Source organism: Colias philodice, chromosome 25, assembly GCF_061535455.1.
Source record: "Colias philodice isolate Cphi_HAF_F1 chromosome 25, ilColPhil1 Martin Lab GWU primary, whole genome shotgun sequence".
Classification (NCBI taxonomy): domain Eukaryota; kingdom Metazoa; phylum Arthropoda; class Insecta; order Lepidoptera; family Pieridae; genus Colias; species Colias philodice.
This window is the reverse complement of record NC_143110.1, coordinates 2829923-2843653: the sequence shown is the minus strand read 5'-3', so window position 1 is coordinate 2843653 and position 13731 is coordinate 2829923. Positions and strand designations below refer to the sequence as shown.

Sequence of the window (13731 nt, the reverse complement as noted above, 5' to 3'; positions counted from 1 at the left end):
ACCTACATTGTAATTCCCGTGAACACAGAGTCTTGAAATTTGGTTAAAAGCAATGTCTTATAGGACAGATAAAGGAAAAATTGCTAAAACATACATTTTAGAGTTACAACATAATAAAAAGTAGGTTTGTTCGGAGCCCTCGGTGCGCGACTCCGACTCGCACTTGGCCGGTTTTTTTTTGCCCCACCCTGTGCCCATGGCTAGCTACGCCCATGGCTATATTATAGTTATAAATACAAGCATATATAAACAAATACTATTATTCCCTTAAAGGGTGGTCGTCAAGTTCAAAAGGACTTAGATCTAATTAACATTTATCCCTTACACTACTGTGAAAAGCATACAAACTGTTGAATTATAATTATTTTATAACCTCGTGACTTAGACGCATCCGTTTGTCGAACTAATGCTTATTAATTGGTATCTATTGTTTTGTTTAAGATATACCGACTGAGTTTGAGATGTAATTTTAGTTGAAATATATTGATATATATATTTGTTTCGTTCAATACAATATGTTAACTATGTCTTCTAAATTCATGTATAGCAAGGAAAACGCTCCTTGCTATTCTATAGATATTGTTTTCTAAACAGGTAATTAATATTTTCTATGGTAGGTATCTGACGATTTTTAAGCTCTGGATCAATCATTTTCAAGAAATAAGGCAGTCTGAGTTTAGAGAATTTTTTGAATGCATGTAAAATGTATTTGGGTCATTGTCAAATTTTGCGCAGGTAAACGTAACTCCAGATTTCAAAAATGTGAAAAAGAAAATATTTTAAAATTGAACTTTTCTTTATGCCTGTGCCTGTTAAAACAACTGAAGTAGGGTTAATTTAAGTTGGCCGCGATGTTTAGCTAATAATTTAAGATTTATTTCAGATTTAGTGCGTCAGGGTGGTGAAAAAATACAACTCTGTTATCATTATACTTTACCTTTTATCATAAAATTAAATAAGCCAGTCGCACATATTTTGGCTTTTATATTAATTACAGTCTTATATCTTATAATCACCATTAGAAGTACAAGCTTTTTTTAAGTTTTACAGTAATTCATTTAAAGTTTTAGTCAACTCTGTTACTTTATGAATAATAACAAACCTTAAATTCTACACAACTCCATGAAATATCTATAAATTAACAGCTAATTACAACATATAACCGCTTCATTAACTGGCAAATTAACCTATTGTAATATAGCAGTATTATATTGAATAGCTTTTCCTAAATTAAGTAAATATGTTCTTTAATCTTCGGGACACGAAAATAACAGAGTTGTAACACAGTAACTTAGTTGTTCTTTTTGTACTATAAGTGAATAAATTGCATACTCTTGATATGTTTCCACGTTCCAAAAGATTGATTTTGGTTTTTAAAACATTTTTCTTACATGTGGGCTGATTTTTTTCATATGAAACTTTGATCCACAGCAAGACATTATTTTATAATTTGTATTTCCTGCCTAGAGAATTTAACGGCCTTCTTGTCAAATATTTTATCAATAGCATACTTTTCCTACCGATTCTTAACTTTTTCATGGCGTTTTTTAATAGCATTTACTGGATTTACTGGATTGCCGTCCGTATTTTTAGACTTTTTTCGTTTTTCTCTGTTGCATTGTTTTTAATACGTCTCGTATCTCTTGTTAACTGTTTGTAATTGTTACTTCAATTTTATATAATCTGTAAATAACTGCGATATGTTTCTCTTAACTTGCTTGCTGCTCAGCTAGCGTGAGAAGCATTTTAAGGGCGTTAATAACGGCAGAATATCCTGTAACAATATTTTCAAGGTTACATTTAATTATATATGATTTATTTACATATAACAACTCAAAATTACTTTAGGAAACCGATTATTAAGAAAAAAAATATTACAAATATAAAATTTCAAACAAAAGTTAAAGAATACATGCTTACTCAACTCTGTTACCATGAGCTTAGTAACAGAATGATGATAACAGAGTTGTAAATTTTACATTCTAAAAGACATAAATCATAGAATAATGCATTTAGTTATTTTTTTATTTCAAATTGAGCATAATTACCCCTTAAACAACAAATTGAACGTAAAATAATAGAAAAAAACGGTTTTACTTACGTTAATAAGGAGGTAACAATGTTGATGCGGAATAAAAACACGCGGCACGTTCAACGCCATGCGGTCGACTGAAATTCAGTGTACCCCTCCCCCCGACCTAGCGAACGACCACAATGGCTGCAGAAACCTTGCTCAAACTAATAGAAAGTCGAAAACAGCGCCACCTCTATTTTGAGTAATTATTCATTTAGTAACATAGTAGAGCACACGATTCTAAACACTACGTGGGACAAAGTTAAAAATATTTTTATAAAATAAATTTTAGCACTGATCGGTTTTAAAATCTACTCTTAGAAATATATACAATATTCTGTTTATAGTAATATTTTAATTGATGTGGGTTGGTATATTGGAAATTGTAGTTATTTTATATTTTCTGTAACGAAGTGCTACTTGGGACAGGTCAAATTTGTATGGAAAACCCTTCTGTTATCAGAAAAAACCACAATGTTACTTTAAAAAATAAAATAAAAAATGAAAAATAGGCCTTTCTTTTATTAATATATTATTAGTAATGCGATTAAGTTTGTATTTGCTGTAAGTTTTGAGTGACAGTTAACTTTTTAATGGTATAGAAGTAAAAAAGTTTTGAGGGACAAGTTTACCTGCGCAAAATTTGACAATGACCCATTTAACGATATATTATATCGGTTTTCCTTTGTCTTTAATATGTTTTTCAATAAAACTTTATTCACCTATACGTAATTCGTATTTAGTCAATACAAAGATAGCAAAATAATAGCTAAAATTATATGTCATCCAATAAGTACCAGTATATTGTCTGTGTGACATCGTCGAAGATAAACACAACTCACACATACAAACAATAAAGCTGGTGTTACAACGGGTAAAGGAAAATGGAAAGAAAAACAAGTATTCGATAATCTCGCGGTGTGTTGAGCTTTTAATAATCTAGTAATCTACTACACTAGTGCTTAGATTACTTTTCCAAACTTGATGTATCTACGTAAAAAGTTCTTACAAAGTTATAATGTTTTTTTCAATGGTAAGTAGCATGTATTTGAAAAATATACTTATTAATGGATTTCAAATATTAATCCAAACAAGATTGAAAGCTTTCAATGATTATTTTTATTGATAGAGCTGTAGCTGTTCGGCCGGGCTTCGTCTGCACACGTATTTATATAATTCAATTTATCTTATATATAAAAATGAATCGCAAAATGTGTTGGTAAGCGCATAACTCGAGAACGGCTGAACCGATTTCGATAATTCTTTTTTTATTATATTCCTTGAAGTACGAGGATGGTTCTTATGTAGAGAAAACGTAAACATGTACCACGGGCGAAGCCGGGGCGGACCGCTAGTTTACAATAATTATTATGCTAATCCAAGTGGATGCTCAACGAGCAAACCAAACATTATTACAATCTACACTCATAAATAGTATAGCGTGGTATATCACGTTAGTTAGTTATAACTCAAACGCTATCTTTTACAGTCAGAAGATTAATACCCATTGTACCCCAAGCCCACAGTCACCTGTATTTTCACACGTATCTATGTGGTGTGTTGATGCGACGCGTTGCCATGGCAACCGCCGCATTCCCAGAAGAGCCTTCATCCACGTTATTACGTAGCATTCGATCGCTCACTTATCTGTTATAACAGTATAATTATTAAGACTTGAAAACCAATTTGGTTTAAATTTTATAAAGTTCTCTTCGTGAAAGATATCGTCTATATATAATCTGTTTCAAATGTAGTGCTATAAAGAAATAAATAAATATTTCATGACCATTTTCACACACGGCACGATCTGATCATGGTCCTGGATTCTATTCCCGGTGGAGACGAAGAAAAATAAATGTCTCGGTCTGGTAGGACACAGAAAGCTGATCACCTACTTGTCCCTAAAGAAAATCGATCAGTGAAACAGATGTATAATGCATCTGTCCCTTACCCCACTTGGGGACATGGGACTTTTTTTTTAAGTTCATTATTTTAACTTCACATTAATTCTTTCCTTGGTTTACCAAATTACCAATGGTTTACCAATATTCATTTTTTCCAGTCATCGCGATCTATGATTATCATGCTTTACCTCCATTTTAAATTAATCGTTCCATAGGTTTATTGAACAAACAAACAAATATCACCTGCTCTTAACAAAGTAACGGACCCTTTGTCATTACACCATACGTCACGCGGTCTAATGATTCATTACAAAACGGAACTAATGTGAATTTATGATTTAATGATAATGTATAATTGCTTAATTTATGAAAACAACGAGAACCTAGTATGATTATACGTTAACAACTTCTTACGGGATTTTTTAGGATAAGTATATAGTAATCAAAAATTACAATCACTCTTTAAATATAGGTTGTAGAGACAAATCCAACTAAGCAAAAAGCATTAAAATCCATTTAGCAATTCTTGAGTTATAACATGTGTAACTAAAGCGACTTTCTTCATTTATTTTAATGAAATATTAACTTAAACGTTATTTTTTCTTTTTTATCATAAACCGTTCGTTCCAATACATATACACCCTATCAACCAAAACAATAAAAAATCATTAAAAAACTGGACACAACACAAAGTAAAACACCCAAAAAATTCACCAAAAAATCTTTATTTCATAGCCAAACTGTTCACAGGAAAGGGCGCTTGGACCATCAACACTCCCTCCTTGGTCAGCGAGGACACTATCCTCTCCGCCTCCACTCCCCATGGGCAAGCGGAACTCGCGCCTGTACTCGCGGACCGTGCTCCTGTTCTGTACTTATTTCATGTGATACAAAAATAAAGAATACGTATCTATACTAATATTATAAAGGTGAAGAGTTTATTTGTTTGTTTGAACGCGCTAATCTCAGGAACTACTGGTCCGATTTGAAAAGTTAGTCCATTTATCGAGGAAGGCTATATTCTATGTATCATCACGCTAAGACAAACAGGAGCGGAGCAATGCGGGTGAAACCGAGGAGAACCGAGAGCAGCTAGTCCATACTAATATTATAAATGCGAAAGTAACTCTGTCTGTCTGTCTGTTATTCATTCACGCCTGAACTACTGAACCAATTTGCATGAAATTTGGTATACAGATATTTTGATATCCGAGAAAGGACATAGGCTACTTTTTATCCCGGGAAATAGGATAGGTTTTATCCTGGAAATCCCACGGGAACGGGAACTATGCGGGTTTTTCTTTGACTGCGCGGGCGAAGCTGCGGGTGGAAAGCTAGTATGTTATAAAGACAGAAGGACAGCACACAACAGACAAATAAAAACGCACAAAATATCCACTAAAAATCTTTATTTTATAGCCAAACTATGCTCAGGAAAGGGCGCTTGGACCATCTGCATCAGCACGCCCTCCCTGATCAGCGAGGACACTATCCACTCTGCCTCCACTCCCCTGGGCAAGCGGAATTCGCGCCTGTACTCGCGGACCGTGGTCCTGTTGTCTGTATTTATCTCATGTGATACAAAAAATAAATAAAAACGCGAAAGAAAACCACAAAAATCTTTATTTTATAGCCAAACTATGCTCCGGAAAGGGCGCTTGGACCATCAGCACTCCCTCCCTGGTCAGCGAAGACACTATCCTTTCCGCCTCCACTCCACTGGGCAAGCGGAACTCGCGCCTGTACTCGCGGACCGTGGTCCTGTTGTCTGCGCTTATCTCGTGGGATGCTGTCACTTCGAGGAGATCGTTTATTACATTTACGTTAACCTGTAAATAAAAGCCAATTTGGTATACAATTATCGTGACATTGTGTTTGTAATGAAACTCAAACCTATTATACATTTAGTGTATATATTCCGTGACTTGTAAGCATTGTAAAGTGATTTCAAAATAGGAGGAGATTAGATCGACTGTAATCATGGGCGTAGCCACGGTGGGGCAGGGTGGGGCGCTTGCCCCACCCTGGCTCTGACCTGGAAGGTACCTAATCAAATCCAAAAAACTTAATATCCGTAAAAAATTCACGCTCGAAAGTTTTAGTCAACATAAAAAAATGCGATCTTATACAATAAGCTTGCGCACGATTGATTGCTGGATACCATGGAACTATAATATAGTTCCATGGTATCCAGGTATTTTATATATATTATATAGACTACAGGCCCATGTTGAAAAAATTATGGGTCATTTGACCCACCACCTGACCTATCTAGAATGATATAAGAGCATAAAATAATAAGATTCAGCACTATGACGACACTCGTAAGCTGTCCACCTGAGTGTAGATGAGAATTCGAAAGTTCAGGTAGACATTTTCTCCCCTTGTCTCCATGATTTTTGTACGGCGTTGCGGAATAATGACTCAAAAGCAGTATAGAAATAGTATGACACAGATGCCGTACAAAAATGGTGGTCCACAAAGTCGGAATTTATTTTTATTTTTCGACAGTTGCCGGGGTAAATTTGGTCATTTGATTTTGTACGGCATCTGTGTCATACTATTTCTATACTACTTTTAATCAATTATTCCGCAACGCCGTACAAAAATCATGGAGACAAGGGGAGAAAATCTCTACCTGAACCTTCCAATTCTCATCTGCACTCAGGTGGACAGCTTACAAGTGACGTCATAGTGCTGAATCTTATTATTTTATGCTCTTATATCGTTCTAGATAGGTCACCTGGTGGGTCAAATGACCCATAATTTTTTCAACACGGGCCTGTAGTCTAATATATACGTTCACAAACGTCAAAAATAATCCTTTTGTTTTTCGTTTGTTTAAGTGAGTCAAACAGATATGTGTGCAATTATTTACCTCTAAATTGACTGATTAACAAATTTTCATACGCCCAGCGCGAGCGTCCAAACGGCTGAAGTTAGGGACACATATTATTTGGATGGATTTCGTGGAATTATTCACAAAAAAAGGAAATAGCTGAGGCTTCTATGTTACACTTACATGATATCTATAATATTTGGTGACAGAAAAAGTAGAACTGTTTCCCGACTAAATAAAGCTGTTTTTTTTTGGCAAAATTCACACTCAATTTCCGATCAAATTTCACTTTTTTAGGATAAGGCCATAAGGGTCACTTACTGACCATAAAAACACAAAATGCTGACAGATCCAGGTGGAGCTTCGCTCACAATCTAAGAGAAAAGTTTTTGGCCGATATCTCTGAAACTATCCACTTTTAGACAAAAGTTATTTTGACTTTTTTGTAGAAAATAAAATTTCGCATCTTTTTTATCCTGTAAACTTTTTTGAAAAACTCACCGAGTACGATTTATGGCCTATTTAATGTACTGGTTTATCGTTTTTGGCTAGTAACTCGAAAATATTCGATTTATCAATGAAATGCATCTATCACCATTTTTTAAGATCACTTATTCACTTTATTTGAATTTTTTTCTAATGCCCACACTTTTTGAGTTATTTAACGTTTAATGTCGGATTACCGGGCGAAAAATAGAAAATTTCAAGGTATGTTTCGTATATATTTCGTACAACTAAATAATATTGAGTAATTATTTTATTTTCGGATGCAAGAATAAAATAAAAGAAAATGAAAGGAGAATATTTTAAAAAATGTATTAAAAATAAATTTTTCTATAAAAAAAATCAAGATTTGTGCCATTTCGGAAACAGCGAAAATTGGCTTGCATTGGAAATCCCTTCTTCGTCTTCATGCGTAAAACCGTAAAAAATATTTTGGCCTGCCGCGTCACCCGCCGAGTGCTGCTATTTCTACATTAGTGTAGACAACCTTCTACAACTAGAACTATGGGCACTAGAAAAAATGTTTCATTCAAAAGTTGTAGAGAATAAAGTGATTTTAAAAAGGAGATAGATGCATTTTATTGATACATCCAATATATTACGAGTTATTAGCCAAAAACGCTAAATAGGCCATACATCGTACACGGTAAGTTTTACAAAATAGTTTGCAGGGTATAAAAGATGCGAAATTTTATTTTCTACAAAAAAGTCAAAATAACTTTTGCCTTATAATGGGATAGTTTCTGAGATATCGGCCGAAAACTTCTTTAAGATTGCGAGCGAAGCTCCACCTGGATATGTCAGCATTTTGTGTTAGTGAAACCCTAAAATAAAAATGAAATTGTATCGGAAGTGCGAGGTTAAATGCTTTATTTATTGAGTTATGTCTACCATTTAAATTAGTTTAATTTTCTATTAAGCCATTAGAAATTAATACATCATAATGATGTATAAGGGTTTTGTTTTTATTCTTTTGAGGTTCAAAGCTTAAAAATTAACCGGAATAAGACGGTTAGTTAAATATTATTTTTTTTATTGTTGCCCCACCCTGTGCCCATGGCTAGCTACGCCCATGACTGTAATATTTTCCTTTAACAATCTATCAGGTTATGTAGTACTAAAAATAGTATATTTTTCCAGAAATTTGTACATAGATTTAACTGTATTTGAAAAACCTTTGTCGAGGTAATGATTATCATTATCTCATAAGTAATGATTATCTCAGATATGATATACATTCATAATTATTACCTCAGTAGGGTCAAAATCGCTCAAATCGAACCGCAGCTTGATCACTCTATCCTGCCCCTCCCCCTCTATAAGGGGGGAGGTGTTCAATAGTTCCCAGTTCACTTGTTTCGCTGGTTTCTCCTTTGACGTGGTCAAGGCAGTGTCGGTTTGACTGTATATACCCATGAGATTAGCGCTGAAAAAAATGATAAAAATATGTATGAATTTTTATTGCTTATAGATAATTTGGTTAGTTCAATAGAATTTTTGTGTGAATTCACATTTGAATCCTATAGATTGTAGGTATCTATACTAATATTATAAAGAGGAAAGGTTTGTATGTATGTGTGTATGTATGGTTTTCACGCATAAACTACGGGACTGATTTTGATGAAATTTGGCACAGACAATCTTTAGACCCTGAGAAAGAACATAGGCTACCTTTTATTGCAAATTATGTACCACGGGCGAAGCCGGGGCGGACCGCTAGTATTTTATAAAGCATTTTATTTAGGCCTAATGTAACAGTTAAACTTAAAATCTAATTAAAGAATTTTTAAACAATTTCACCAGTAGAAAGCCACCAGTTTCAGTGTCCTGAGTGATACAGACTTTATTTTTTTTTTTAATTTTTACCCTGGTCTACCTGTGACTTATCACTTCTATTTTTAATAGAATCAACAAGGACTAAAATAGGGGTGTAAAAACGACATATGTAATAGGATGATGTTGTTTTGTTCAGTTTATTCTTATTTCTTACCTGAATTTTGCCATCTCCTCATCGATTCGTTTCATCTCAGAAACAAATAGTTCTTTAACATTAACCAAGGCATCATCAAATAATGGCTGATCTGATATTTCTATTGGTATATTTATATGTGGTTGTAATTGCCTGTCCGACATTTTGGATTTTTTATTATTTATTTAAATATTTTTTTTTCAATTTTAATTTTATTATTTCATTGTATCTATTTTGTTATGTTTTGACAACTGACATTTAGGTTATTTTCATTTACTTATTCTTCTTTATTTATCAGAATATTAGGTCATAGATTTTAATAAATAAGGTTCATTAGTACATTTAAATTAATTAAATTGAACCTGTGAATTGAATTATGCTAAAATACCCGACTGAGTATAATATATATTGCATAATATATGTATCTAAAAATCATTGAGGGAACCTTTTCTAAACGCGATAAAAATAAAATGTAAAAAAAATTATTTGAACAAAACATTGATGTTGTATCTTATTTCTCTCTATAGGTAAACGCAATTGCGACCAATCTATTAAAAAGAACACAAAAGTAATCTCCCAATTCAAAATGAACTATTAAAGCCAGAATCCAATAACAACATGACCTTATAACAATGAATTCAATTAACTGTAGCCAGATATTCCCCCCGAGATGTGGTATTTAGCTGCCCTTTAGCAGATTGTCAATTCCCGAGTGTCATGGCGACGGAAATCTAAACATGATGCTATTAATCCCGTAAAGGGCGTGGTAGCGACAGTAATGTTTGTATTTGATGGATAATTTAGAAGAGGTTGATGGATAATTTAATTTTATTATCGAATATGAAGTAATGTTTGTTGCAAATAAGGTTATTTTTAATTGAAATCTTTTATTGAAATTTGAAACACATTATATTAATTATTAAGAAATATGTAAATCAATTATATTATTATAGTTATGTGAGTTTCACGTTACTAGGTTTGTCTAATAATGTCTAAAAAATGGATTTAAGTGTAAAAAATTAAAAATGGTGTATGGTTTAAAATGTAAAACAACATAAGCATGGTTCCCCTTTACAAAGGGCGCGAGGGCGCGAATCGAACACAATTTCGCGGGAAAGCTGTCTGTTTGACAGATCATTTTTTATTCCGGTTCATTCGGAAATTTGGCAGCCATTGTTCCACAAATTACCAGCTGGCCAGGAAGTGAATTAAGGGTACCTTGATTTGTTGTTTTCTATTATTATTTTTGTGATACAACTGTAGGGACAGTCTATACAGGGTGTCCCACTTTCGGTATACTAAGCGCAAAGGGACTTGTAGTTTTGCATACGCTGAGTACGTAAAAAATACTTATAAAATTCCAGACGCATTTTTTTTTCAAATAGAGGAGTTCTTAAAATTCCATGTGTACATCCCTAAAAAGCAACCCGCCCAACTTGGCCACCCGCACGTGAGCTATCGTTTAAGATTATTGTTTTCATAGACAAAATGCTCACATTAGCAAAGCGATATATGCCGGCTGCGCGAAGCTAGAGAAGAATACATGGATTTTAAGGAAAAATTTAGCAAAAAATTTTTCACGTAATTTTGTTATTTGAGTATTTTTTACGTGATCAGTGTACCTATGCAAAACTACAAGTCCCTTCGCGCTTAGTATACCGAAAGTGGGACACCCTGTATACTTTTTTATAGAATTATCAGATTGCACCTACTAAATATAAGTGTTATTTTAGTATTACTTTATTATATTATATACTATTATATTTATTTTTACGCAATAAAAAACAAATTGAGATATAGCAATTTGGAGCAATGTACGTGCATAAGGGTAAACATTAACGAAAAAGTCATACACATAACACACGATTACATACATATTTAATAATGTCAAAAATAGGTTATTCCCGAATATAAAAAACACATAAAACTAATTAATTGTGCCAAAAATAGTCATTCATAAATCCTAAATTACACAAAATAATTAATACCACAAGCTAGGCATTACAGGCTGACTCACATACGTCTTAGTCACGAAAGTTATGACAAAAAAAAAACATAAAATTGTCTATGCCATAATGAAAGGGCAGTTTTTAATTCCCGTAAAACGCACTACTCTCGGGGGAGAGTCGGCAAACATCATTACACGAACTTTGGATCGATGTACAATCGTCGACATAATTGCGTTAATAATTTAGTTTATTATTAATCATCTTTATCGCGGATTAATTATAAATGTATTGTGAAAAACAACACAATACAGTATTGAAATCAAAGTATTTTTTTCACGGAATTTATAGAGCTTTTCAAAATAACACGAAACGAACATACTAATACTACTTACTAGGTACTACTAACAGTATTAAGATGAAAATATATTAAGCACATATTACACACAATCAACGAGAAGGTGATTCTGTCTTGAACAGAGATGCCTTTTTTTAATCGAAGATAAAACTTTCGGTGAACTGCAAGGAATAAAAACCGCGAGAGAAAGTACTTAAAAAAAGAGAATCCTTCTTACATGATACAATGAATAAAAAAAGCTTTGGAACAATTAACATCTATCCACGACTGTACCACCGTAACACTAGGCGTTATTTGCTCTGGCAACAATTCGTAGTAATGTCAGAATAATTATTAATAATAGCGTTCTCTAAATACATATTTTATCAAGTGGAATTATGTTGTAATTTAGTATATTTCTATCATAACTTTTTAAGCTTTTTAAAGCTTTTGTTTAAATAAATTCTATTCTTAAACGATTTTAACAAGATACAGGTGAGCTTGTAAATCTCAGCAAGTTTTTATTCTATGCTTTTATTATCTAAATTAAATAAATGTTTTAGCGTAAAAGAGTAAAATCCTTCATGCAAACGTGCTAGACTCAAGGACTACCTAATGGATCGAATTATTTTTGTGTTGGATAATTAATCCATTTATCGAGGAAAGCTAAAGCTAAGGCTAAGGCTTTATAACCTCTTCTCGCTGTCTGTTTGCCCTATTTATGTTTACATAGATAGAGTGGTTCTCGAGAAAGGTTTTAGTATATTGTTAAGTTTCACCCCTTTAAGACAAGCTGCAAGCATGCAAGCAACGCGACGCACGGGCGGAAAGCTTAAAATCTATAAATGAATAGGTGAAATCGAAAAATCCCTGTTATTCATCATTACCATTGATTAACGCGGTACCACGCCATTCCCCTCAATTTGCGTCTGTTACCGAACAATCAGTAAATTGGTGGTACATAAACACAAACACTGAGGGGGCTGCACCCCTACTATGAGAACTCGATAAAAAAAGATCTATTTTTTATAGATTTTACTTTGTTTTGAGTATTTGTAATTTAAAATAATAATCCACTGATGATATACCTAAATAAATAAACGGTGTGATTATTTTTTAAACGCCTGGCCATAAAACAACTTTACGATAATTATTTATTTTCATTTACTACAGAGGAACTTCAAAAATAGGACACCACTCACCACTGACAGCTTACTATTGAACGATTGATTTAAAATGTTTTGATCTAAAAAGTCGAATCGATAATCAAAGACGATACAAGATTAATTTTAAAGAACACACCACATTCTATATTCGACTTCAAACTCACTATAAACTGTAATTCGACTACCATTCTAGAACACATGGTAGTACGCAAACTGCGTTCAGTCACGCGACGAAGATCGTCCGCGGTGGGATAAACCAAATAGATTGGAAAAAACCGCTTACATTGATTAAATTGTTTAGTAATATGAGGCAGCTGGGAACGGCCATCTCGTTAATTTTGATGATGTGAGCTGATTTTTTGGGCAAAAATAATGGGGGTTAAAAAGGTTCATACCTAAGTATGTTTGAGAAAAATTGTGGGTAGAAAAATTTATTTTGGTGCAGATTCCATGATACGAGATGGTTTTCTGTGAAAAATTAAGTTTATAGGTTTATATTAAGTTAATATATGTATATTTACGAAAACGTAATTACATATAAATCTTGATAACGTTATTTCTTTTAAAAAAATTAACAAAGACATTGGTATTGGCTATATATCTAGCGTCTAAACTATTTTATTTTATAACTCTATTAAGTAAGTGAAACATACATATTTAAACTATAATGTAAATATAGTTTAAGTCAACACATCGCCCTCGAGAAGTCTACTGCTGAACAAAGCCTCCCTCGAAGCTTTCAAGAACTCGAATGAACTCTAAAGATACCGCATCAAACCAGTTCCAGATATTTCAACAAACACACATACAAACTAGCAAAACCGATTAATTTATCCATCACATTAGCGCATTAGTAACGCATTTATCTGTGAACCAATAAATGGGGCTGATTTGTTGCATCATCCCCCTCAAACTGCTAATCATTACTCATTGCCTTGTAACTCTTGACTAAATGTACCAGGGTAATGTACCTATAGGAGTGAGATAAATGA

General features: G+C 33.3%; 1 protein-coding gene across 1 annotated transcript; it reads right to left on the bottom strand.

Moving 5' to 3' along the window:
* Positions 1-5600: 5600 nt before the first annotated feature.
* LOC149477245 (alpha-crystallin B chain-like) lies at positions 5601-9470 on the bottom strand. The gene is made up of 3 exons (XM_089710856.1): positions 9312-9470; positions 8573-8747; positions 5601-5807 (listed from the first exon to the last, which is right to left on the bottom strand). Exons 1-3 carry the CDS (start codon positions 9452-9454, stop codon positions 5601-5603), a joined length of 525 nt encoding a protein of 174 aa, XP_089566982.1. The 5' UTR covers positions 9455-9470.
* Positions 9471-13731: the final 4261 nt, after the last annotated feature.

What these genes read in the sequence shown, in the direction of transcription:
- LOC149477245 (XM_089710856.1), bottom strand. Translation starts at nt 9,454, where the DNA reads ATGTCGGACAGGCAATTACAACCACATATAAATATACCAATAGAAATA. An exon ending in GAGGAGATGGCAAAATTCAG is followed by an intron (nt 8,748 to 9,311) that starts GTAAGAAATAAG and finishes CATTTTTTTCAG; the next exon opens with CGCTAATCTCATGGGTATAT. An exon ending in GCGATTTTGACCCTACTGAG is followed by an intron (nt 5,808 to 8,572) that starts GTAATAATTATG and finishes TTTTATTTACAG; the next exon opens with GTTAACGTAAATGTAATAAA.